Here is a 25,793-nt window from a genome sequence, read left to right on the forward strand (position 1 = left end):
CAATGGCTTTAATTATCTGAACGTAGACAGGGACTTAGAAATAGGCTTGGCCAAGTTGACAAAGCGGGAGACTTTCCATTTCCTTTTCTGGGGACAAGAATAGTGTAGAGATTCCAAAATAACTTCAGCACCGATAGGATTTTCCCAACTGGGGGCTGTGCCAGAGGACAGTGTTGGTGCTCCATGGGTGGGGTGATGAATTGAGGGGGGAGGGGTGTTCCGTTTCCACGTGGAGGGTTAGAGTTCCATGGGACTATTACTGGGCAAGGGGAGTTTCGTGGGGGGGGTGGTGAAAGTTCCGTGGTGGGGGAGCAGGGAGAATTCTGTTTCAGGTGAGGTTACGTGTGGGGGTGTTGAATTTTTATTTGCTTATATTGGGGTGCCTTTAAGTTGCTGACGGCGCAGATGACATTGTGGGACCTGCCTCTGCCTGTTTTTTGACAAAATAGGGACGAAACGTCAGCAGCACAGCCGGGGGTGGGGGGTGGTGGGGGGCGGGGAGCTACCCTCTGCCTTTCCCAATCAGGATGACGCTTTGTCAAAAAAAAAGAAAAATTCTGCTTAAAGTGTCAGTGGGGGAATATTTAGGAAATAGTGATCATTGTATCATAATGTTTAGGATGATGAGAGGAAAGGAAAATAGGCAATCTAGAGAAAAATAATTAACTGGATAAAAGCCAACTTCAATGGAGCAAGAATGGTGCTGGGCCGGTTACACTGGAAAACTACAAGTTGGTGGGAAAAACTGTAGCTGAACAGTGGGCTACCTTCAAAACATAGAATCATAGAGGTTTACAGCATGGAAACAGGCCCTTTGGCCCAACTTGTCCATGCTGCCCTTTTTTTTAAACTCCTAAACTAATCCCAATTGCCCACATTTGGCCCATATCCCTCTATACCCATTGTACCCATGTAACTATTTAAACACTTTTTATAAGATAAAATTGCACCCGCCTCTACTACTACCTCTGGCAGCTTGTTCCAGACACTCACCACCCTTTATGTGAAAAAATTGCCCCTCTGGACACTTTTGTATCTCTCCCCTCTCACCTTAAAGCTACGCCCTTTAGTTTTAGACGCCCCTATCTTTGGGAAAAAATATTGACTATCTATCTTGTTTATGCCCCCTTATTATTTTATAGACCTCTATAAGGTCACCCCTCAGCCTCCTACGCTCCAGAGAAAAACGCCCCAGTCTATTCAGCTTCTTCTTATAACTCAATCCATCAAGTCCCGGGAGCATCCTTGTAAATCTTTTCTGCACTCTTTCTAGTTTAATAATATCCTTCCTATAACAGAATGACCAAAACTGCACACAGTATTCCAAGTGTGGCCTTAACAACTTCAACAAGAAATCCCAACTCTTGTATTCTGACCAATGAAACCAAGCATGCCCAATGCCTTCTTCACCACTCTGTCCACCTTTAACTCCACTTTCAAGGAGCTATGAACATGTACCCCTAAATCTCTTTATTCTGTAACTCTCTCCAACACCTTACCATTAACTGAGTAAGTCCTGCCCTTGTTCAATCTATCAAAATGCATCACCCTGTATTTGACTAAATTAAACTCCATCTGCCATTCGTCAGCTCACTGGCCCAATTGATCAAGATTCCGTTGCAATTGGAGATAACTTTCTTCACTGTCCATTATGCCACCAATCTTGGTGTCATCTGCAAACGTACTAACCATGCCTCCTATATTCTCATCCAAATCATTAATGTAACTGACAAATAACGGTGGACCGAGCACTGATTCCTGAGGTACACTATTGGTCACAGGCCTCCAGTTTGAAAAACAATTCTCTACAACCACCCTCTGGCTTCTGTCAAGAAGCCAATTTTGTATCCATTTAATACCTCACCATGGATCCTGTGAGGTTTAACCTTATGCAACAACTTACTACACGGTACCTTGTCAAAGGACTTGCTAAAGTCCAGGTAGACAACATCAAAACAGAAATGGCCTGGACTTAGTCAAGGTACATCACCTTAAAATGGAAAGGTAGAACCAACAAATCCAGAGCTCCCTGGGTGAAAAGGAGGTAGAGATTAAGATAAGGAAGAAAAAGTGTGTTCACGACACGTGTCAGATGGAAAATTCAGTTGAGAACCAAGAGGAATACAGAAGATTCAGAGAGGAGGTGAAAAAACACATTATAGAAGCAAAGAGGGAATATGAGAAAAGACTGGCAGCCAACATAAAGGGGAATCCCACAGTCTTCAATAGGCACATAAACAGTAAAAAGAGGAGTAGGGCTGATGAGGGACCCAAAAGGGGACTTTCCATATGAAAGCTGGAGACACAGCTGAGATATTAAATTAATACTTTGCACCCATCTTTACCAAGGAGATAGATGCTGCACAGGCCATGGTGACAGGCAAGGAAACTTTGTTCCTAGAAGCATTCAAATTTGAGAAGGAGAAAGTGTTGAATAGACTGTCAGTAATGAAAGTTGACAAGGCACTAGGACTGGATGAGATGCATCCAAGGATATTGAAGGAAGTGAAAATGGAAATTGCCGGGGCTCTTCCCATAACTTTCCAGTCTTGTCTAGACTTGAGAGGTGCCAGAGGACTGGAGAACTGCAAATGATACACCCTTGTTCAAAAAAGATTGCAAGGATAGCTCCATCAATTACAGACCAGTCAGTTTTAGCATCACTAGTGGGAAAGCTTCTAGAAATAATTATTTAGGATAGAAGGCTTTTTCCCAGGGCTGAAATGGTTGCTATGAGAAGACACAAGTTTAAGGCGCTGGGGAGTAGGTACAGGGGAGATGTCAGGGGTAAGTTTTTCACTCAGAGGGTGGTGGGTGAGTGGAATTGGGTGCCGTCGGTGGTGGTGGAGGCAAATTCGATAGGGTCTTCTAAGAGACTTCTGGATGAGTACATGGGACTTAGTAGATTCAGAAAGAATGTTCCCAATGGTGGGAGAGTCAAGAACTTGGGGTCATAGTTTGAGGATGAGGAGTAAACCTTTTAGAACTGAGGTGAGGAGAAATTTCTTCATCCAGAGTGTGGTGAAAATATGGAATTCACCACCACAGAAAGTAGTTGAGGTTAAAATGTTGTCTGATTTCAAGATGAAATTAGATATAACTCTTGGGGCTAAACGGATCAAGGGATATGGGGGGAAGGCAAGATCAGGATATTGAATGCGATGATCAGCCATGATCAATATGAATAGCAGAGTTGGCCCGAATGGCCTAATCCTAACCCTGCTTCTAGTTGTTCTAGTTTCTAATTTTAAAATGAGTTTGCAAAGTGTCACCGGTATGAGCAATCATTACCTTGATGGTCTCACACTTTTTTTTAAGGTTTGCATTTCGAACCTTAAATGCAGGTCTCGAAGAAATTGTCTTTAAAAATTATCCCGAACACAGCTACTGTACAAGCCTGTCTCCCATTCGTTCAGACTGAGTTTAGGCAAAATAGTCCATATATAGACCACATATTACTTAATACACAGGCAACTCTTAAGTTATTAGCCAAGCCAGGTGCTAAAATGAACACTATGTTTGCAACGTGTTAAGTAGACGCATATGTTTGAAGGAGCTGAGCTGTTACTTTTTCTCAATCTTACTGCCATTAAAAGCAGAAAGCTCTCATTAGGGTTGTGCCTCTGTAACACATTTCAGTTAGTTGACATTACTATTTGTTATTTCATTTCAGGCATTCTACTTCAGTTGAAGGAAGTAGGTGGAGAATTATGTAATCTATGGAAACTGAGGTCAAAACAAAGGTCATTCATAGAAAGCCACAAATGGCCTTGAGTTTTCTTTCCAAACCTCCCAGTAAGTTATAAAGTTGAGTGGAATAGATGTTATTTATCATTCAGATAATAATAATAATTCACTGAGGTATCGAACTACAAATGTATTTTGTTAATGATTTCTTTCGATCTCTGTATTTTCTATGTCGCAAAATATCCAGCCCAGGTCTGATTACTGACAGATGCTAAATTGCTGAAAGACATGAGCTGGAAGGATTACATATCAGTCAGATCATAGGATCCCTACAGTGCAGAAGGAGGCCATTTGGCCCATCGAGCCTGCACCGACTACAATCCCACCCAAGCCCTATCCCTGTCACCCACATATTTACCCTGTTAATCACCCTGACACTAAGGGACAATTTAGCATGGCCAATCCACCTGGCCCACACATCTTTGGACTGTGGGAGGAAACCGGAGTGTCTGGAGGAAACCCACACAGACATGGGGAGAACATGCAGACTCCACACAGACGGTGACCTGAGGCCGGAATTGAACCCTGGTCTCTGGTGCTGTGATACAGCCGTGCTAACCACTGCGCCATCGTATCACCCCAGGATTTTTGGAATGTCAGTAATGGGACAAATCTTGACAAATTGCAGGAACCAAATGATTTTTTTTGAAGGACAGCTTTATACTCTGTTACATGCACTAACCATTATTTACTTGATGTTGTTTTAGACATGCCTCTTCCACAGAAGAGAATCATTTAATTGCTTTGATCAATGATTGGTAAATTGGTTTAATGATGATGTGAAGATAAAGGGAGTTATCAATCAGGTACTCCGAGGAAGGCTTCTGGAGATCAGCCTGGAGGAGGAAGTCACCCGTTTCTTCCGTACTCTGATGGAAATCATACACGTGTTTCACATATGACCTGCCATCCTGCATCACACGCACTAGGATTGTCTTCTGAAAGTTGACTCCTGCAAAGCTGACACTGTTGGTAGCTGGAGTGATTATTATCCTTGGCCTGCTGTCTTCAGGGTTGAAGGCCTGGACTGCTCTGTGGCCTGAATAAGAGTGAGATGGCCTCACACTGATGGGCAGCCATCTTGGTGAAAAGAGCACATTCCAGGTCACCTTTTTGTTGGCATCGTAATTACTCGGAGCGAGTTGAGTTTGGAAGCTGGTGCTGCGATCATCTCGAGCTGGATTATTGATCACCCACAGGGATCCCCAGGAACTAGACAAATAATTTCTCGGTATGAATAGGCTACAATTGACATCAAAATATTTGGCAAACACTGGAGGGGTCGTAGAATGAAACTGGAAAGCAAGGAAAAACAGGTTGTGGACTGAATCGTAATGTTCGTTCATGACAGAAGATGTCTTCTGAATGTGGAACAGGTGTTGGGGGCTGATCATGGTGTAACGAATCAATTTGAGGACGGCCTCTGCTATCATGATGTCAGGCTGATTTCTCTTTATCCACTCCTCCACTCCGTAGTAAATCTCCAGTTCATTTTCCACCACCAGATCGGAGCGTTGAAGCAAAGAGATCATCAAGTCATCACTAATGGTTTGCCACTCTTGGCTGTGGATGACGGTGGACATGTTCCAAGCCAGAAACTGCTTGCACCTTTCCTGCAGGGCTTGGTCTCCAATTCTGAGTGAGTAGTGGTACCAGCTGACCACGTAACCTCGGGGAGTTGCACGGGCGAGTTGTTGGCTCATGTACTCAATAATGCCTTGCTCTAGGGCACTAACATGGTACTTGCTGGCTAACTTATGTAGAGGAACAACTTGATTCAGAAGAAGGGTGATTTCACCACAGTACAAGTATCTGGAAAACAAAGCAAAGTTTTCCTGTTACGTGTTTTGCATTTTGTTTACTTCCATTAAGCTGTAGTGCCTCAAATGGTTAGATGCATTGACCCGAACAGGCGCCGGAATGTGGCGACTAGGGGAATTTCACAGTAACTTCATTGCAGTGTTAATGTAAGCCTTACTTGTGACTAATAAATAAATGTTATTTTACTTCTTACTTTACAAATAGCATTATTACTTGGAGAACAACAGTATTTTGCTGCTTCTGTTTTTTTTTCACATAATTCATATCAATCCAGTTTGGGAAATAAAAAATGATCATATTCTGATGAATATTTTCAGTAGTCTGCATCCTCTTTGTGATTTATTCACACATGGAGTACATGCTGTAAATATTTATACCTGCAAAGTTCAGCTCCACATCAGTACAACAGACACTAAGGACTCAAAAGTGTCGGCCAGAATGCTGCTCCCAAAATAACTCGCTGGGCTCATCCTAAATGCCTCCATTACTCATACAGAGCTGAATTTTCCACCTTTTGACTAAGCATTACCTCAGTTGGGAAAAGCAGTGAGTAGTCCTCCAGCCACACTGCTGATTTTCACGCCACAGCTGGGATTTTACCAGCTCACCCACCAGGGGAATTGGAGTGCGCAAGGAGCGGAGCATGGGAACCTTGGGCGGGATTTTCCAGTTTCGGGACGAGGAAGCCCGTAAAATCCCAGCCCATATGTTTTGACACTCGGTTGAAAGTGAGCTAGAGGCAGCCCTGTGGCATCATGCCAGCAGGGTGGGCTCTAAATAAACCTGTCCTTCTAGCAACATCAGTCTTCAAAAGATTGGAGCTCCCTTTTTTTTTGAAGGGACATGGATACCCCTTCCTACACACCTGGGGAAGCCTCCCCATGGACACAGGGTACTCCACCCATGGACACAGGGAACCCCTCATGGACATGAGACTCCCCAGAACCCTTCCCCATTGACCTCCCCAATGAAAACCTGCCCTGGCACTACCTCCTGAAAGCCAAATGTGTTGCCCCAGACTCATGTTGCCCCCAGCCAGGCTCTAAATGGACACTTCTCCTGTCATTCCCCCCGACAGTTCCCAACATGATCCCCTGACACTAACCCCTGGCACTGCCCCTGCGGAGGGGTGGGGAGAGGGGGCAAGTGACTGGGCAGTACCAGGGGGCCATGACCCTCTCTTCATGGTCTACTTGAGCATCCCCAGTGGAGACTGTTTGCCAGGTTGCCGTTTTACAAAACCTGTTGTAAACCTTGCTGATGTGATGCCGCATGGGGAGGTGCACTCAGTATATATTAATCCATTCATGGGTGGGAACCCCATCACATCATTGTCGGGGAGGTGGGGGCAATTCAGCAGGGGAATTGTGCAAGTGTGGAAGCTGTTTTGGGACACCCCCTCAATCCTCCACCCTCGCTGCCATTCCTGACAACTGAACACGGGGATGGATAATACTCCCCCTCTCCCCCATAAAATGCAGAAGCTTTCATTTGTAGTTTCTGAGTATTATGATATGGAAAATTGTTCCAATTCCATTTGTGCGCCATTTACTGATACATTTGATGAAGCTTTTATATCATGAAGCTATTGATGTTGATTGAGGAAGTGCCTTGAATAATATCTCTTGGATAATATCTTGGATAAGACCTCATTACAGGAGGGATGTGGAAGCTATTGAAAGGGTGCAGAGGAGATTTAAAGGATGTTGCCTGGATTGGGTGGCATGCCTTATGACGATAGATTGAGGGAGCTCGGTCTTTTCTCCTTGGAGAGACGAAGGATGAGAGGTGACCTGATGGAGGTGTATAAGGTGTTGAGAGGTATAGATCGGGTGGATTCTCACAGGCCTTTTCTCAGGCCTGAAATGGTTGCCACAAGAGGACACAGGTTTAAGGTGCTGGGGAGTAGGTACAGAGGAGATGTCAGGGGTAAGTTTTTCACACAGAGGGTGGTGGGTGAGTGGAATCGGCTGCCGTCGGTGGTGGCGGAGGCAAATTCGATCGGTCTTTTAAGAGACCTCTGGATGAGTACATGGGACTTAATAGGATTGAGGGTTATAGGTAAGCCTAATAGGTAGCGATATGATTGGTGCAACTTGTGGGCTGAAGGGCCTGTTTGTGCTGTAGTTTTTCTATGTTTCTATATGAAATGAATGAAACTTGCCATAGTCCCAGGTGACCATAGGCGGCTGAGGGGGAGAGCTGACTGGTGGTGATTTAACCTCAGAATCACCACACCTCAGGCATGGTTGAGAAGGCTGGGCCTTCTCATGAATAACCTCAGCCAAGTGCAGGAATCGAACCCACGCTGTTGGCCTCGTTCTGCATCATAAACCCACTGTTCAGCCAACTGAGCTAAACCTACACCCATATTGTGAAATCACTAGGCATCAACGACTACAACCGTGCGGGCAGGGTGGAGTCAATGTGGATGGAAGGCAAGAATCAGTAATGAGGAAAGGAAACATTTGGTGTAGTGTGAAGGGAACATTCCTGTTCCTCCGGATTCCATTCAGCTAGGTATGGAGGGATCTTCCTGTTGGTTGGTGACGTGTTGCCCCATGCGAGTTCAGCACATGGCGACTAGAAACTAGGGCTTTGTTCAAATGTTTGTAACAAACTCTGAAAGTATTGCCAGACCTTTATATCAAGAACTCATCACTTCAAATATTGCCAAACTGATATGGTGAGTGGTGTACTTCCAGCTCAGAGATGCCTGCAAGCTCGCTACCTATCATATTACAGCTTAGCCAACCATCTAACGCCCAAAATGTTGATAAAAGCAAATTACTACGGATCCTGGAATCTGAAACCAAAAGAGAAAATGCTGGAAAATCTCTGCAGGCCTGGCAGCATCTGTAAGGAGAGAAAAGAACTGATGTTTCGAGTCCAATGACACTTTGTCAAAGCTTTGAAAAAGGGTCATCTGGTCTGGAAATGTCAGCTCTTTTCTCTCCTTACAGATGCTGCCAGAACTGCTGAGATTTTCTAGAATTTCCTCATTTGGTCCCAAAATACAGACACTGCATCACCTTATTTATGAGCCATTAACTTTGAATGGATCATGCAGTTAGTTCTGATGAGTCTGAAATCCATTAGAAAATTCACAGCTGATGAAATATTTGCTCGTTCTGGCCAGATTTCAACACAACACCCTCAGTTACAGTTAGTTACCTAAGCAACTTCTCAAAAAGGGCGGCACATTCAGCTGTCTCCCGCAGGATGAGTGTAGTAATACTCTGATTCAGCAAGAGGTCCTCAAAGACATCACTCTGCAGGATGAGGAGGAGGTGATGAGTGTGGAACACCTTGACTTCATCCGAGTTACCCGTGTAGACTTTCAGCATCACATCGCTGGAGTTGGCATTATAGAGCAGGCTGTGGAGGTGATCAATAAGGATTGACGAATGATTGATCATCGCAATGGAGTTATCACTATTTAGACCCATTTTCAGAGCTATGAAGGAAAGAACAACAAAGGAAAAAGTAAATCCTTTTCTAACAGGCTATCATACTCTGCAAATGTGATTTTATCATCACGTTATTTCATTTAGTTCTTAAATAATGAGGAACCCACTCACAGAATGCATTTCCCATTGGAATAGTTGTGGGTGGACAACACATAATTAGTCGGATGTCCTTAGATTTATTTTATTTGCCACTGAGGGTGGCACAGTAGCACAGCGGTTAGCTCTGCTGCCTCACAGCACCAGGGACCCACGTTCGATTCCTGGCTTGGATCACTGTCCATGTGGATTCTGCATATTCTCCCTGTGTCTGCGTGTGTTTCCTCCGGGTGCTCCGGTTTCCTCCCACAGTCCAAAAGACGTGCTGGTTAGGTGCATTGGCCATGCTAAATTCTCCCTCAGTGAACCCAAACAGGCACCAGGATGTGGCACTTAGGGGATTTTCACAGTAATTGAGTCCTTTGGTTGAAATCTGCAGTCCTCTGGATTCATTTAGAATAAGTTGACCAGACCTGCTGGTCAAGCTATCAATTCTAGAATCTTTACTGCAAGAAGGTAAGACCTTTCTTTCAAATAACCAACTGAATTTCCAAAACTACAGGGAGAGAGGGAAAACATTTCTTTTTAGCTTGCTGTCCCTTCTAAAACTTAATTCCAACCTCAGCCAGACAGAAAATGAAACCTTAAATTCACTGAAAAGGGAAAAAAAAACACATTGCTGTCCTCTTAACAATTCAGGATCATAAAGCAATCCTGAGTTAAAATAAGCAGACCCCATTTAAGTTACTGAAGTAGCAATAAAAGTATATCTGGTAAACAGCTCAGCAGCAATGAAAAACACTGAAACTGTGAGAACTTAAGAGATTCTGATTTTAAAAAAAACTTAAAGGTACACTAATGTTAAAATATAGAGAACATTGTAGAAGTTAAAGTTACATTTCACATAGGGTCAAATGCATGGACTTCTGGAATAGAAGACTTGATTTAAGCAAACCTCCAGAGTTAAATAGGTTTAATGGTTCTGGTACACAGAAGGATTCCACTGCATTTTTATAGCGTTATAGAGGTTTACAGCATGGAAACAGGCCCTTCTTCCCAACTTGTTCATGCTGGCTGTTTTTTATAACCACTGAGCTAGTCCCTGTTGCCCATGTTTGGCCCATATCTCTCTGTAACCATAACTGTCTAAATGCTTTTTAAAAGACAAAATTGTACTCGCTTCTGCTATTACTTCTGGCAGCTCATTCCAGACACTCACCCCTCGTGTGCAAAAAGATTGCCCCTCTGGATCCTTTTGTATCTCTCCCCTCTCACCTTGTACTTATACCCTCTAGTTTTAGGCTCCCCTACCTTTGGCAAAAGATATTGACTATCTAGCTGATCTATCTATTAAACTACACACCAGGAGTATAAGTTCATAAAAGCCACTCTATTGACTTTTCACATGGAAATTGGTTCCGGGTCAAATAAAATCAAAAGACATTCTCCTCATGGCCTTTGTAACTCTTCAATAGAAGTTATTTGGGAATTTCAAACTAGTTCCCAGCAGATGCAATTGAGTAGCATGAAAGTGTTGGTTAAAAAAGGAGCAATCAGGTAATCTCACCCAAGGCACATTGTGGCTTGGTGAGGGAATTATATTTATATCTGAAATCAGAATTCCATGATTAATGTGGAAAATGGATTGGGAACATAAGTGGCGATTAGTCAAGGGTGGAAATTCAGATCAGTTGCCCTATGCTTCACCCCACCAGAGGATTCTTGGTGTTAATATTCAGTAGAACACACAAGGAGTGGAATTTTATGAGAATGGTTCTAAGTGTCCATCTAGCATGAAAATGGGAGAGTTCCTGATCCATTTTTTGGGTGAGTTTTCACTCCTAATCTTATGGAGTTAGACGTTGAAAATATGGGCTACATTATTTCTAGTTGCTGGGCTTAATTCACCAGCTAGCCTATAGAGGGAGCTATTGCACATGTGCAATTTCAACACAGGGGGGTCTGAAAGCGAGAGAGAGAGCTGTCAGGCCCCTGCTGTTTCAGGCAGCCTGAACGAACTCCCCCCCACTTGCAATTGTGGCGCCCACAGCTGATCACAAACCTCATAGCACGAGGAAGTGCAGCTCCTTCCACCTGTCCCCTGCCAACCAGACCAATCAAACCCCCGTCTCCCTCCCAACCAATCGGAGTTGCAGATAGGAGCTGTCGATCGTCTGGAGAACGGCAGCGGCCTCACCTTTCCCCACAGGGTCTCAATGACCTCCGGTTCTATCAATGAGGGCAACACGGCTATTCCCCCTTTCATGGGGAGCAGGTGTTTTCCTTGCCGGAGGGAACCTCTCCCGGCGAAGCCATGAAGACAGGCAAGATCGGACTAAAGACATGGCAATGAAGATTATAATAAATTTAAATAAGTTATTTAGCCTCTCGCCCATTTCTGGTGGGAGACCAACCTTGCTGGAAATCTTGCTGCTCGCACAATTTTACCAGCTTGCCCAGCCATTGACAGACAGGGTGAACTGGTAAAATTCCAAGGGGAATTAATGCCTACTGCTTGCAGGCAACAAGTGAGTGAGTGGATAATATATTGCTATTGGTGCAGGGATAAAACCCTGTTTGGAGATGACTGGTAAACTATTCATTGATTAGAAGAAGTATGTTTGAAACTACGTAAGTCTGAGCACCCAGGAATTTAAATAGTTAGGGAGTAGTCTGGCTTTTCCAGCACTTCCTGGCAGCATCTTTTAGCTTTTAGACTACTTCAGAAAATCTGGCTCATTTGTACTGGTCCTGCCACATTGAGGGTTGAATGTTATGCTCATTTGAATATCTAAGGAAAGCCTTACAGACACACACTATAGACTTGAATAGCTCCGAGCTCATTTGCGTTGAGAACTGATTACACATCAGCCCACATTTAACTGAGAGATGCCATTTACATCAAGCAACATGACTATTGGGATTTCCATTGTGATCAATTGCTGTGGACTTGGCATTATAAATGCTTAATAAGCTGCAAGAAAAGAGCAATATAAACCCACTTAACTTTTGAGATGCAAAATAGGAGGATTTGAACTGACTTTCAAGAGATTTGCTTCTCATTACCTTGCTGCTCACACTGCAGTTTTTCAATCAGTACATCCCTGCATAGCAGTTTGAAAAACTGACCCTGTATTACTTACCTGCATCAACAATTTTCAATTAATCCCTTTGAACTTCAAATCTAATCTGGTGGAAGCAGTATTCCCTTCTCTTCTTGTAGATCACGTTTGCCTAAGTTTATTTTTATTCCTTCATAGCATGTGGGCATCGTTGACTGGGCCAGCATTTATTGCCCATCCCTAACATCATTTAAGAGTCAACCACCTTGCTGTGGGTCTGGAATCACATGTAGGCCAGACTACGTAAGGACAGCAGACTTTAGTGAGCCAGATGGGTTCTTATGATAGTCAACAATGATTTCATTGTCATCATGGGAGTTTTAATTCCAGATTATTACTTATCGAATTCAAATTTCGTCATCTGCTGTGACGGGATTCGAACCTGGGTCTCCCGAGCATTACACTTGGTCTCTGGATTACTAGTCTAGTGATAAAACCACCCCGTCACTACATCCCCTGGTGTGGGGACTTTTCCACTCAATCTGTACGCAGATAGGATCTCCTTCCTTCCACTCTCAGCAGCTTAGCATTAGTCAAACTAAGATACACAATTTAGTAAATGCATGTTATAGAATCATAGAATCTCTACTGTGCAGAAGGAAGCCTTTCAGTCCATATTGTAGGAAAAATTTCTGTATGCAACAAATCTGTTGATATTTGGAAAAACTAAACCAACAAAGGGTTATAATTGTTACTTTATTTAGTGGTTATAATGACATTAATTATAGTTTCATTATTCTGGTGTAATCTCATAATTGTGGATTTGAGCTGGAGTAGGATACTTGGTAATAGATATGCCTACATGTATGCTTACATATGGGCAGCATGGTGGCACAGTGGTTAACAATGCTGCCTGACAGCACCAGTGACCTGGGTTCAATTCCCAGCTTGGGTCACTGCCTGTGAGGTGTTTGCATGTTCTCTCCGTGTCTGCATGGGTTTCCCTGGGTGCTCGAGTTTCCTCCCACAGTCAGAAAGACCTGTTGGTTAGGTGCATTGGCCATGCTATATTTTCTCTCAGTGTACCCAAACAGGTGCCGGAGTGTGGCAACCAGGGGATTTTCGCAGCAACTTCATTGCAGTGTTAATGTAAGCCTACCTATGATACTAATTAATAAATAAAATAGGGTGGCCAGAAACTTTTAGAAAATGCGGAGAGCCTTCAATTGGTTCCAGAGTGGGATAAAAGGTTGTCCCAACTCTTGAAACCTTCACCATGCCTGTTTAGCAAGCTACAGTCTAAGTATTGGAAGCTTGTGCTGAGGTTTTCACCCTGGCGATCTGTTGGTGGGTCAAGCCAGCTGCCCCTACTGAACAGTGTTAGAGATTGTTTTGTGATTTGTCAACTATCTGCCCATGTGTATTGTAAATCAAAAGCAGAAAATGTTGGAAATACTCAGTAACTCAGACAGCATCGATGGGAAGAGAAACAGAATCATCAACATGACTCATTGACCCTGATACTGTTGGGTACATGTTTAATATAAGGAGAGGGGGGGTATGGCAGAGTTTTAGAACTGCACTGTGGACATTATTCCTCTAAGACAAGATCCTGTCATTAAGCCAATCTGACTGACACACTTGGTTTGTTGGGGAAACATACACCCCTGATGTATAGAATAATGGACTGAAAGTGCAGTGGGACCCGTTGCCCCAGAAGCATTAAACCTACTCTAAAATCCTAACATTATAGGTCTGCTTAACTCAAGTCTCCGATTCCAGAAATTCAAATCTTTGATCCAATGTAAAATGTTACTTTAACTTTAAGCAAGCACTCAGCATTGTAACTTTATTTTGTGGCACATTGGCACAGTGGTTAGCAGGGGCGGCATGGTAGCAGGGTGGTTAGCACTGCTGCCTCACATCTCCAGGAACCCGGGTTCAATTCTGGCCTTAGGTCACTGTCTGTGTGGCGTTTGCTCATTCTCCCCGTGTCTGCATGGGTTTCCTCCGGGTGCTCCAGTTTCCTTCCACACTCCAAAGATGTACAGATTAGATCGATTGGCCATACAAAATTGGCCCTTAGTGTCAAGGGGATTAGTAGGGTAAATATGTGGGGTTACAGGGGGAGGGCCCAGGGCGGGATTATTGTCAGTGTAGACCCGATGGGCTGAATGGCTTCCTTCTGCACTGTAGGGATTCCATGATTCTATGATCACTGCATTGTTGGTGGGGGCACTTCGGAGGAAGCCGTGGACACAGGCCCGGGGGGTGGGGAGGGGTATTTTCTGATCCCAGGGTCTGATCTCTGACCCTGTGGCTGGGCAGATCCAATCCCGGATTGGGGAGATTGATAGAATGGTGCGGGGATGGGGGAGAAGGTGGTCTAACTGGGGAGAAGTGATTACAGTGAAAGAGGTAAACCTTTGGGGGGAAAGCTGGACAGCATCACTCCTGCTCCTGGTCAAAGAATGATACAGAATGCTATAGGAACACCTAATTTACCTGCAGCTGTCTCTGTCTCCCTCAAGCTAAATGTCTGCTGAGACCTGCAGGTTGGAGCTACATGAAATGGGTTAAAAGTGAGGTTCCCGGCCTGATTGTAAATATCCAACTCATTACCTGGCAGTGAGGGTTGGATATCGTGTCCTTTCCATCTCAACCCCATTAAACTTGGAAGTAGGCAGATTTGAGATTTTTTTGGGGTTTGAACATGTCAATTGACCTCAACCCAGCTGTTCTGGGGTTACAATTCTCCTTATTAATTCTCTCTCCACAGATGCTGTTTGACCTGCTGACTATATCCAGCATTTCTGATTTTGTTTCAGATTTCCAGCATTCCCAGTGCTTTGATAATCTGCTGTTGTTTCATGTCCATTAAGCTGTTTAACTGGCACATGCCACATACACAACATGCACTGGTCCTATTTCAGCAGTCTCCCCTGTGTACAGTGCACCACAGACTCACTTCTAGTCAAGGAAGGTGATCGCCTGACTGCCACTTTACGTCTCAATGTATTTCTCCGAGTCACCTCTGGGGAAGACACACTGGGAGAACGGCTATGACTTTCATCGCCATCATCATTACCATCCTTTTCCTTCTCCACCTTGGTGTTCCTTTCCTCCTCGGCTAGAGGAGGTGCCCAGACTGTTGTATCCTTTGACATTTCTGGCATGTCAATGTTGCTGTCCTGTGCAGGGATTGCACTGCTGTTTTCTGTCTGGGGAATGAATCTCCCCGATAGTTTGCTGGAACCTACTGAAAACATGAAACAAACTGTGAAAAAGGTGAAATCTGACATCTGGCAATTCAATCCAAAGATTTACAAAGAACAATGATGTTGGCTCAAGTTGAGAATTTATCTTTACCTTTGCAAACTCAGCAACAAGTTTGACTTCTCTAATTTGCTACATTATAATGGAATTATGGATAGGGATCATGCATTAAGTTCAAACCTATACTTGGCATGGACAGAGTGGATAGTCCAATGCTCTTTCCTCGGATAGAAAAGTCAAGTACTAGGGGACATAGGTTTAAGATGCATGGGGAAAAGTTTAGAGGAGATGTGCGAGGCAAGTTTTTTACACAGAGTGTAGTGAATGCCTGGGATGCGCTGCCTGGGGAGGTGGTGGGAGCAGGTACGATAATGACATTTAAGTGGCAACTAGATGGGAAGATGGATAGGATGGGAATGGAAAGATACGGACTCCATAAGTGCATACGGTTTTAGTTTAGGCAGGCATCATGATTGGCGCATGCTTGGAAGGCCAAAAGGCCTGTCCCTTTGCTGTATTGTCCTTGGCTCTTTGTTCATTTTTAATGAGTTAGGCTAAAGCTATGCATCGTATCCAACACTCATTGCGTATCGTTTACATTTACAATCTTAAGATATCAGCATTTCTGATGGTTCAGAACAATATTGGGCAAAAATATTAATCTCAACCAAAGACAACATCAGATAATAGAACAAAATTACCTTCAAGAGTTCTTCCACCTACTATATCATGTCCTAATCCAAATCTGATTCCTGTAGTGATGAATTGGATGGGTAACCACTTAGTCTGTGGCAGCTGTTCATCAATGACTTGATTAGCACCAGGAAATTCTCCTTGCACACATCCTTATACCAATTCACAGTTGGTATTTCTTTCTAGTCAAGTTCTTTCCAAAGCTTCCACGATGCCTCATGCTTCAATGGATGCTTCTTGTTGTTACACCTTTTCATTCTTTGCAACTCCAGAGAAAGCAGCCTGCAATATTTTAATTGCTTACCCTCCCTTCCTTTTCATGACATTGATCCATTTCTAACCTCCATCTATCTTCTCTCATTTCTGGATTTAGCATGTCCACTATGACTCTCAAAAACTTTTACAAATGCACCTTTCTTTCTGGTTGTATCGCAGGTTGGTATGGCCCCTGCTCTGTCCAAGACCACAAGAAACTACAAAGGGCCCCGAATGTAACCCAGTTCATCAGGCAAACCAGCCTCCCATCCATTGACTCTGTCTAAATTTCCCGCTGCATCAGTAAAGCAACCAGCATAATTAAGGACCCCCCACACTCTGGACATTCTGTCTTCCACCTCCTTCTGTTGGGAAAAAGATACAAAAGTCTGAAGTCACGTACCAACCGACTGAAGAACAGCTTCTTCCCTGCTGCCGTCAGACTTTTGAATGGTCCTATCTCACACAAAGTTGATCTTTCTCTATATTCTAGCTATGACTGTAACACTCCATTCTGCACTGTCCCCTTTCCTTCTCTATGAACGGTATGCTTTTTCTGTACAGTGCGCAAGAAACAATACTTTCCACTGTGTATTATTACATATGACAATAATAAATCAAATCAAATCAAATGATTGGCAGTTCTTATTCAAGTCACAATTAATTTAATGTTGGCAAGTGTGAGGTGGTCCATTTTGGTAGGAAGAATGGTAGGAAGGACTATTACTTACGTGGCGAAAAACTGCAGCAGGCGACGGTGCAGAGGGACCTCGGGGTCCTTGTGCATGAGTCGCAAAAACCCAGCCTGCAGGTGCAGCAGGTGGTCAGGAAGGCGAATGGGATGCTGGCCTTCATAGCGAGGGGGATTGAATATAAAAGTAGGGAGGTCTTGCTGCAGCTGTATAGGGCATTGGTGAGGCCGCAGCTGGAGTACTGTGTGCAGTTTTGGGCGCCGCACCTGCGCAAGGATATTTTGGCCTTGGAGGGAGTGCAGAGGAGGTTTACTAGGCTGATACCGGAGTTGAGGGGGTTGAGCTATGAGGAGAGGCTGAATAAACTAGGCTTGTACTCGTTAGAGTTTAGAAGAATGAGGGGAGATCTCATTGAGACGTATAAGATGATGAATGGGATGGATAGGATAGAGGTGGAGAGACTCTTCCCGCTCAAAAAAGACAGTAGGACTAGGGGGCACAGCCTCAAGATAAAGGGGGGGCGGTTTAGAACGGAGTTGAGGAGGAACTTCTTCACTCAAAGGGTGGTGAATCTCTGGAATTCTCTGCCCGTTGAAGTGGTGGAGGCTGCCTCGCTAAATATTTTTAAGAAGCGGGTTGATGGGTTTTTGATAAGAGAGGGGATTAAGGGTTATGGGGAGAGGGCGGGAAAGTGGAACTGAGCCACGACAGATCAGCCATGATCTTATTGAATGGCGGGGCAGGCTCGAAGGGCCAGATGGCCTACTCCTGCTCCTATTTCTTATGTTCTTATGTTCTTATGTTTTAGCACGAACATCTTGAGATAACTGGAATCTGATCTTTGCAATGTATGGGAAACATGTTTAAAATATATAATCAAAAGGAGGCTAACTCTAGAGTAAGCTACACAATTTTAAATTTGGACAAATATACCCATCTCTTTCTTTGGATCACATGTGGACAGAAAAAGTACTTTACAGAATAATGGAACCAAAGTAAGATAATTTTATTTAAGAACAGACACTTCACCAGCAGTCAAAGACAGTGCAAAGGTACAGCATTTAAGATACAACATGCATTCTTAAAATTGTAACCCTTTTATGCCATAATATTGTTTCAAATTCTGTTGTGGCAATGTTTTAAGTTTCTTTATTAGTGTCACAAGTAGGCTTGCATTAACATTGCAATGAAGTTGGAAGGTGGAAGAGAGTATGCCTGAAATATGTAGAGTCCTTAATTATGCTGGCTGCTTTACTGAGGCAGCGGGAAGTGGAGACGGGGTCAATGGATGGGAGGCTGGTTTGCATGGTGGACTAGGCTTCGTTCATGACTCTTTGTAGTTTCTTGCAGTCTTGGACAATAAATGCTAGCCAGCCACCGATGCCCATGTCCCATGAATGAACAAAAAAATAGTGACTGTGAAAATCCCCTAGTCGCCACAATCCGGCCCCTGTTCAGTTACACTGAGGGAGAATTTAGCATGGCCAATGCACCTAAACAGCACATCTTTTGGACTGTGGGAGGAAACTGGAGCACCCAGAGGAAACCCACGCAGACACAGACAGTGACCCAAACCATGAATTGAACCCGGGTCCTGGCGCTGTGAGGCAACAGTGCTAGCCATTGTGCTACTGTGCTGCCTTCAATGATGGTGTAGAATATAGAATCAAACAACAAGGAAGTTCACACTAGTATTTATTTCAAAACAGATGTATACACAACGCAATAATGCCAGATGAAGGACTGTTGCTATCTTCCTTTGAGCAACATTCCTGCTTCTGTTATTAACTTGTTAGGAAACTGGATACTTGAGGCTACAGTAATATAATGTTCAAATACAGTCATCAATTTACACAGGAAAATTGTGATTAGTTCAAATGTTCGGGGCCAATACTTATTTTAGCAGCAGAAAGTGATGACTGAAAAATCGTACAACCCAATTTTGTACATTTCTTCAAATTGTCCTTAGGCCACAAGACATTGGTCCCTCGCTTTGAAACCCTTTGCAACATTTTATTGCCATAAAACATTTCTTTGCTTTAAAATCCTGCAATCAATATAGAACTGCGGTCATGGTTTGAAAAGGACATTTAACATTGGGCTCCCCTGTTTCCGCATGAGAATATTGATGAAATGTCGTGATTCAGACATTTATATCTATCTTTGTTTGGCAATTTCATTATAAAGGATGGATACATTTAACTACAAGGACAAATTTGCCTTGTTAAACTGTCCAGCCCAAGGTCTATTTGTAGTCTTTACTGGGGGCAATATAGCAATATATACCTATTCTCACCACAATATAAATGAAATATGGGAGAGTATAAATTTATAACTTTTACACAACACAGGACACACTCCTCATAGAAGGAGTTTTTCATTTCAAGGGAATCAAACAATATTTGGAAATGTTAGTCCTGTGAAAATTAAAATGCCTCTGACCAATCATTGTCAACGAATTGAGGGCAAACTTTTTAATCAAATATTCAAACAGCATTTTGTCCGTTGTGTTACCTTTCCTAAATTGAAGAGTAATTGGCTTAAAAAGTGTCAGTCTTCCACTTTCCAGACATTCTTTCAAAGTTTGGAAATTCTTACACAACAAACAAAACAATATTTCTGAGCTTGCCCCAAGAAGAAAATATTGATTCAAGTCCCATCTTTGCCGCTACAACAGTGAAAGACTATGTTGAACACTGTTTCGCCAACAAGGCTTGATGTACAACCGTCTACGAAGCAACAAAAGAATGATCCAAACTGAAACGGAAAATCTCTGCAACATCACTCCTACCTCCTTCAGTGACGGCAGTCAATAAAATCAAAGTTGCAAAGGGAAGAAGACAGTTCATTTCGCTCAGACTTTTCCCGTGGAACATTGTCACTGGAAGCTTCTCCCTCTGTCCAGGGAGAATAAAACCTCACGCTGAATACATATGGATCACTGGACACTTATGTAGGGCACAGCTCCTTTTCAGCTGCCCCCTCGCTGGAATGGCTTCTTTTATTGGTGGAATCTGCCTATGCTGCCATGGTAACAGATTCGATTCTGATTTCTGTTCATCGTTCCGTTGTGTTGGGTGAATCTGCACAAAGGAATGTGGAAGAGAGTTTTTCAAATAAAAAACGTGAATGCGTTCAGAATGTACAGGAGCGCTCGTTTACTCTCTTTTCTTAGTTTGGGATATGAATACATAAGAAAAGAAAATGAACTCAAAAAAGGCTGAATATAAATTAACACGAGGAGTAAGTGCCACACTTATATTTAAATATTCAGTTAGTTTGAGAAAGAATATGTTCTTTCACTGGCAGCTGCAGGCTGTGCATATAAATGTTAATAGTAACAAATTTCTGCATAGGTTTGATTTGATTCGATTTATTGTCATATGTATTAGCATACAGTGAAAAGTATTGTTTCTTGCACGCTATACAGACAGGGCATACTGTTCATAGAGGAAAGGAGAGGGTGCAGAATGTAGTGTTACAGTCATAGCTAGGGTGGAGAGAAAGATCAACTTAATGCAGGGTAGGTCCATTCTAAAGCAGGGAAGAAGCTGTTCTTGAGTCGGTTGGGACGTGACCTCAGACTTCTGTAGGTTTGCACTGGTGCTACTGTTAAGAAACATTTATTTAACAATATTTAGATTTTAGTACGTGCCCAGACAGCTGAGGTAGCTTATTTTTGATAGGGAATAATTCACCTTTGTGTGTTCAAGTTATTATGGAGTTCCTAAGAGTAAAGATCAGATATAAAGCCTAGTAAGTTCTTAATATCAGAATAACTTTGCGTGCCAATTCAGAAAATGTTTAAGTATACCTTGGAGCAGTGTGACTGGGACAGCGCTGTTTGCAGTGCTTTGGTAATTGTACTGATGTCAAAGCAACAGAGACAGTAAAATCGCTCGATTAGAGACAAGGCAGAGATGAGAAACACCCAGAGACATGGCTCTGTAGAACTTGCACAGGCATGTTGATGCATCATATCACAAAATAGTCAGCCAACAATCTGCACATCACGGGGATAGAAGGAGGGCCTGGATAAGGTACTCTGTCAGAGAGTTGGTGCAGATTTAACGGTCCAAGTGGTCTCCTTCTGAGCTGCAGGAATTCTATGATTCTATGGAAACATCTTGGGGACAATTGCTGCACTTACTTTAAATCAGCACTCGCTGAAGTTTGGGAAGAGTCTTCAATCCCAACTCTGAGTAATGTTGAAAGTTGATTTTTGTAGTGAATGCTTAACACTTAATAAAACCTGGGCCTGGATTTCATGGGGGTGGCAGGTGGGTTGCATTTGCTTTTCTTACCTATTCATTTACCAGACTTGGGAAAGAAGGGAAATGAACGGACTAATTTTAAGCAGGTTAGCCCATGGCAATGAGATGCTGCCGGTGGATTTTCACTGCTCCCCACTCAGTGGACAGGAAGTCAGACCCTCCAAATCCCCAGGCCCTGCAGAGCCAGAGCTCGGTAGTGGGTACTGCTGGGAGTGCGAGGAGACACTGGTCACCAGAGACAGGAAAATCACGGACTTTTAGGGCAGGGAGGGATCGGAGAGTCTGGGGGGAAGGGAGGGGTTGGAAGTTAGACAGAGAGGAACAAAGGGTGTGACATTTTGGAGGCTACCCCTGATATGATTAGGGCACCTCCCAATCGATAAGACCCCCCTTTTTACAAAGTAGCAGTTTCAAAAATGGCCTTTGCACTCTGGCCCGATGTTTTATGGCAATAGAGGCAGATTAAGACCTTTATTATCGGAGAGGAGATGACCCCATGGTATTAGAGCTCGACTATTAATCTGGAAATGCAGCTAATGTTCTAGGAACCCGGGTTTGAATCCCACCATGGTAGATGGTGGAATTTGAATTCAATAAAAAATATCTGGGATTAAGAACCTACTATGACCATGAAACCATCGCCGGAAAAACTCATCTGGTTCACTAATGTCCTTTAGGGAAGGAAATCTGCCAGCGTTACCTCGTCTGGCCTACATGTGTCTCCAGAGCCACAGCAATGTGGTTGACTCTCAACTGTCCTCCAAGGGAAACTAGGGATGCGCAATAAATGCTGGCCAGCCAGCAACGCCCATGTCCCACAAACAAATATTTGCCAGTTAATTGGGCAGTTGGGGATTTCAATAGGTTTTAGGGCAATGCCTTACTCACTCACTGTACTATGGGGAATAGGAAGAGGTTGGGCTAGGAAAACTACATACTTAATGTGCCCTTTTCCCACACTGAAACCATGCCAAGAACGCTGGCCATAAAATCCAGCCTATAATACGATTCTCCTGCCCTTCTCCTTCCCCTGCCGGTTACTGGGTTTGGAAGGCACACTCAATCAGTCCGAGTCAAGCAGTATGGTGTATTAGGCATTAGCCTGGTCTGGACCCACCCACCCTAGTCCAATGCTGGCATCTCCACATCATGCCCACCCATTGGCACAGGGTATGCTCTGGGAACTTGCTTTGGAAACTTCAGGAAGAAAGAGGAGTGAGGCTGCTCGTTGACCTCGGGCTCTACTGGATACTGTTGGAGATGACCATTAGTTTTAAAAAATGCTGCCAGAAAGTGCTGGAAAAATCAAACTGCTCACTAACGATTTTAATTCCTGGATGCTCACACTTACATAGTTTCATTAAGCCATCCCGGAAGCCCCGGATGAACCTGTCTCCAAGGTCACCATTGTAGATGTCAGAGCAGCTTTCTCAAAGGTCAACCCACGGAAAGCAACTGGCCCGCTCATGCACTCAGATCCTGCACGGATTAGCTGGTGGGGGTATTCGCAGACATCTTCAACCTCTCTTTATAACAATCTGAGGTCCCTATCTGCTTCAAGAAGACCACCACCATCCCGGTACCAAAGAAAAGCCAGGCAGTGTACCTTAATGACTATCGGCCGGTGGCTCTGACATCTATCATTATGAAGTGCTTCGAAAGGTTAGTCACGGCACAAATCAATTCCAGCCTTCCGGACTACCTGGATCAACTACAGTTTGCCTACTGCCACAACAGGTCCACAGCAGATGCCATCTCTGTAGGCCTGCACTCAGCCCTGGAATATCAAGATAAAAAGACACCTATGTCAGGCTCCTATTTATTGACTACAACTCAGCCTTTCAACCCCATTATTCCTCTGAAACTCATCTCCAAACTCCGTTGCCTGGGCCTCGATTCCTCCCTCTGCAACTGGATCCTAGACTTCCTAACCCACAGACCGCAGTCAGTAAGGATAGGCAACAATACCTCCTCCACAATTATCCTCAACACCGGTGCCCCCCAAGGATGGCTCAGGGGATGCCACTCTTGCTTCAGAGCTAAATAGTTGTGGGTTCAATTCCACTCCAGGACTTCAGGGCAAAAATCAGAGCCAACATTCTAGCACAAAGGGGAGGCAGGTCTGAGCTGCTAAAGGTATTGAGCTGTATGCGTGAGACATTAAAATTGGAGTCTTTTCAGATGGTTGTAAAAGTTCCAAGGCTGGAACTTTACCCAAGGCTCATAAGATTGCACCTGAGACCAACGGGAAATGCTGTTCTCCAACCCTCCCCTGCCCCGATTTCGGGGCACCCATGCTGGTAAAATCAGGGCAACTGTTTCAAAGTATGAGCAGGGGAAATAGCCTTGAATTTCTGGTTAATATTTATTCTTCAATAAACATCACAAGAATTATTTGGACGTTATTACCTTGCTTGTTTGTGGGAACGTCCTGTGCACAAATTTACTGCTGTCTTTCTGACATCACAGCAGTGATTACACATCAAGAAAGTACTTCATTGATCGTAAAACACTTTGGGTTATCCTATCATCATAAAGGAACCCTGTTTATAAAATGCAAGTCTTTCTTTAATCTTTTGGACCACTAGTGATTTATAAAGATTCACATAGAGCCGTAGAATCATAGACGTTTACAGCATGGAAACAGGCCCTTCGGCCCAACTTGTCCATACTCTCCTTTTTTTTAAACTCCTAAACTAATCCCAATTGCCTGCGTTTGGCCCATATCTCCCTATATCCATCTTACTGTCTAAATGTTTTTAAAAAAGATAAAATTGTACCTGCCTTTACTACTACCTCTGGCAGCTTGTTCCAGACACTCATCTGTGGAATTCTTTACTGCAGAGGGCTGTAGAGGCTGGATGGTTAAGGTCTCAGTTCAGAGCTGAGATAGAAAGATTTTTAATCAATAAGGGAATAAGCTTATGGGATAAGGTGGGAAAGTAGAGCCAAGGATTATCCACCGATCATGAGCTTGTTAAATAGAGTCATAGAGGTTTACAGCATGGAAACACGCCCTTTGACCCAACTTGTCTATGCTGTCATTTTATTTAAACCCCTAAGCTAAACCCAATTGCTCGCATTTGGCCCATATCCCTCTATAACAATCTTACCCACATAACTGTTGTTTAAAAGACAAAATTGTACCTGCCTCTGCTATTATCTCTGGCAGCTTGTTCCAGACACTCATGGTCCTCTGTGTGAAAAAATTGCCCCTCTGGACCCATTTGTATCTCTCTTCTCTCACCTTAAACCTATGCCCTCTAGTTTCAGATTCCCCTACATTTGGGAAAAGGTATTGACTATCTAGCTGATCTGTGTACCTCATTATTTTATAGACCTCTATAAGACCAACCCTCAGCCTCCTACGCTCCAGAGAAAACAGTCCCAGCCTATCCAGCCTCTCCTTATAACTCAAACCATCAAGTCCCAGTAGCATCCTAGTAAATCTTTTCTGCACTCTTTCTAGTTTAATAATATCCTTTCTATCATAGGGTGACCAGAACTGTGCGCAGTTTTCCAAGTATGGCCTTACCAATGTCTTGTACAACTTTAACAAACTGTCCCAATTCCTGTATTCAATGTTCTGACCAATGAAACCAAGCATGTTGAATGCCTTTTTGACCACATGAGACTATGATTGAACTGATGAGAACTCTGCTGCTTTAAGTGTAAGATCATTTTTCTGTCATTTTAAAAAATGATTTAAAAATTCATGAACTCCATAGATACGGATCAATGTTAATCAGGTTTTTAACACGTACAGTTGATTTAACACAGGGACACGTGCTCTTAGTCATTGACTAACTGTCTCCATCAAAGTAATTTCTTTTGGCAGATTTATCCCACCTCCTATAGATTCTGCCATTGAGCCGTGTCTGGTGTACAGAAGGCGACAACATGCACCATAAACCAGTTTATTTATGCAATGCTTCTTCTCATCTTATCATTGCTCATTAGCTAAACTTTATTTCTAGGGTAAAGCAGGTAGAAAGCTGTGTTAAATCTCAGCAGAGAAAGGCTGGTCACTTACATTTCTGTCGCAGCTCCCCCAGCATCAGCACTTTGTGAGTCAGTATTGACCAGAAGCTGAACTGGATTAGTCATATTCATACCAGGGCTGAAAGGGCAGGACAGAGGCTGCATATTCTAGGACTCGTTTCCTACATTATTTACTATCTACAAGGCTCAAATCAGGAAGGTTTGGAATGTTCATCGTCCACCTGAACGGACACAATCACAAAAGCACTCAGGAAGCTCAATACCATTCTGAGGGTGGCACAGTGGTTAGCACTGCTGCTGCACAGCACCAGGGACCCGAGTTTGATTCCCAACCTGGGTGACTGGTTACGCAAAGCCTGCACATTCTTCCCGCGTCTGCCTGGGTTCCCTCTGGGTGCTCCGGTTTCCTCCCACAGCCCAAAGGTTAGGTGGATTGGCCGTGCTAAATTGTCCTTTACTGTCAAA

General features: G+C 43.6%; 1 protein-coding gene across 2 annotated transcripts; it reads right to left on the bottom strand.

The window, feature by feature from the left end:
• Positions 1-4,112: 4,112 nt before the first annotated feature.
• LOC145356453 (BTB/POZ domain-containing protein 17-like) lies at positions 4,113-19,967 on the bottom strand. Of its 2 annotated transcripts, none has more exons than XM_080209184.1 (4): positions 19,844-19,967; positions 15,105-15,392; positions 8,743-9,025; positions 4,113-5,559 (listed from the first exon to the last, which is right to left on the bottom strand). In XM_080209184.1, exons 1-4 carry the CDS (start codon positions 19,926-19,928, stop codon positions 4,479-4,481), a joined length of 1,737 nt encoding a protein of 578 aa, XP_080065310.1. In that variant the 5' UTR covers positions 19,929-19,967; the 3' UTR covers positions 4,113-4,478. The 2 variants fall into 2 exon arrangements, with proteins under 2 accessions (XP_080065310.1, XP_080065309.1); XM_080209183.1 differs by having other exon boundaries at positions 15,105-15,395.
• Positions 19,968-25,793: the final 5,826 nt, after the last annotated feature.

The sequence above is a fragment of the Carcharhinus amblyrhynchos genome, chromosome 21 (assembly GCF_965287045.1).
Source record: "Carcharhinus amblyrhynchos chromosome 21, sCarAmb.v2.hapA, whole genome shotgun sequence".
In the NCBI taxonomy this organism is placed as follows: domain Eukaryota; kingdom Metazoa; phylum Chordata; class Chondrichthyes; order Carcharhiniformes; family Carcharhinidae; genus Carcharhinus; species Carcharhinus amblyrhynchos.